This window comes from Corvus brachyrhynchos, unplaced genomic scaffold (assembly GCF_000691975.1).
Source record: "Corvus brachyrhynchos isolate BGI_N302 unplaced genomic scaffold, ASM69197v1 scaffold545, whole genome shotgun sequence".
NCBI lineage: Eukaryota > Metazoa > Chordata > Aves > Passeriformes > Corvidae > Corvus > Corvus brachyrhynchos.
Genome location: NW_008238116.1, coordinates 106,914 through 107,916, shown reverse-complemented (window position 1 = coordinate 107,916; position 1,003 = coordinate 106,914). Strand labels below are relative to the sequence as shown.

Here is a 1,003-nt window from a genome sequence, read left to right as displayed (position 1 = left end):
GTCGAGCAAGCAGCGAACCTCTCCATTCGCCCCAGAGTCCCGATCATGGACGTGCAGCAGGGCAATCACTGTCCCCGACGGCGCATCCTCAGAAATCTCACTCAGTGCCGACGATACTGTCAGTTCAGGGGCATTGTCGTTGACGTCTGTCACGGAGATCCTGACTTTGGCCACATCAAATAGCTCTCCGCCGTCCTGTGCTTGCACCTCCAGTTCAAGTGAGGAAATTTTCTCGAAGTCTAAAGACTCCTTAAGAGTTATTTCTCCTGTCTTTGATTCAAGGTCAAAAAGTTCGGATGCCCTTTCTGAAATTCTAGGGAAACTATATTTCACGTGTCCGTACAGCCCCTCATCAGCGTCTGTGGCCGTGACAGTGACGAGGGTGGAGCCCACGGGCACGTCCTCGGGCACACGCACCGTGTACTCCGCCTGGCTGAACACGGGCGCGTTGTCATTCGCATCCACCACTGTCGCTGGCCGGTCCCGTCGCGGCCGGCTCCGCCGCCGTCAACCGCCCTCACCCCCAGCTCGTGAAACGCCGCCTCCTCCCGGTCCAGCGCCTTCGCCAGCATCAGCTCGGGACGCTGACCGCCGCCAGGGCCTACCTGCACGGCCAGCGAGAAGTGCTCGTCGCCACTCAGCTCGTAGCTCTGCAGGGAATTCCTGCCCCAGTCCGGGTCGTGAGCGTCTGGCAGGGGAAACCGTGACCCTGGGGCTGTTGCCTCACTCATCCTCCGTTCCAGATCGATTTCCTTGAAGCTCGGCGCATTGTCATTAATGTCCATGATCTCTACTTCAATTTCATGAAACTTCATTTCGTCCCCCACTATCAGCTCACAGCGCAGCACGCATTGCTGCACACTCTCGCACAGCTGCTCTCTGTCGATCCTCTCCGCCGTCACTAAATGTCCCGTCTTCCCGTGCACAGCGAAATACTGCGTCCTACCTCTTTCTACAATGCGGACGCCGCGGTCCCGGAGCGCCGGCAGCTGCAGTCCCAGGT

At 58.7% G+C, this 1,003-nt stretch overlaps 1 protein-coding gene across 1 annotated transcript in view; it reads right to left on the bottom strand.

Moving 5' to 3' along the window:
- Positions 1-1,003, bottom strand: part of LOC103614982 (protocadherin gamma-A9-like) — a 107,870-nt gene that overhangs the window by 80,453 nt on the left and 26,414 nt on the right. The window contains exons 7-8 of the mRNA XM_017733399.1: positions 522-989; positions 19-429 (exon numbers count right to left, since the gene is read on the bottom strand). Coding sequence (XP_017588888.1) covers positions 19-429; positions 522-989 — 879 coding nt within the window. The remainder of the gene's footprint in view (positions 1-18; positions 430-521; positions 990-1,003) is intronic.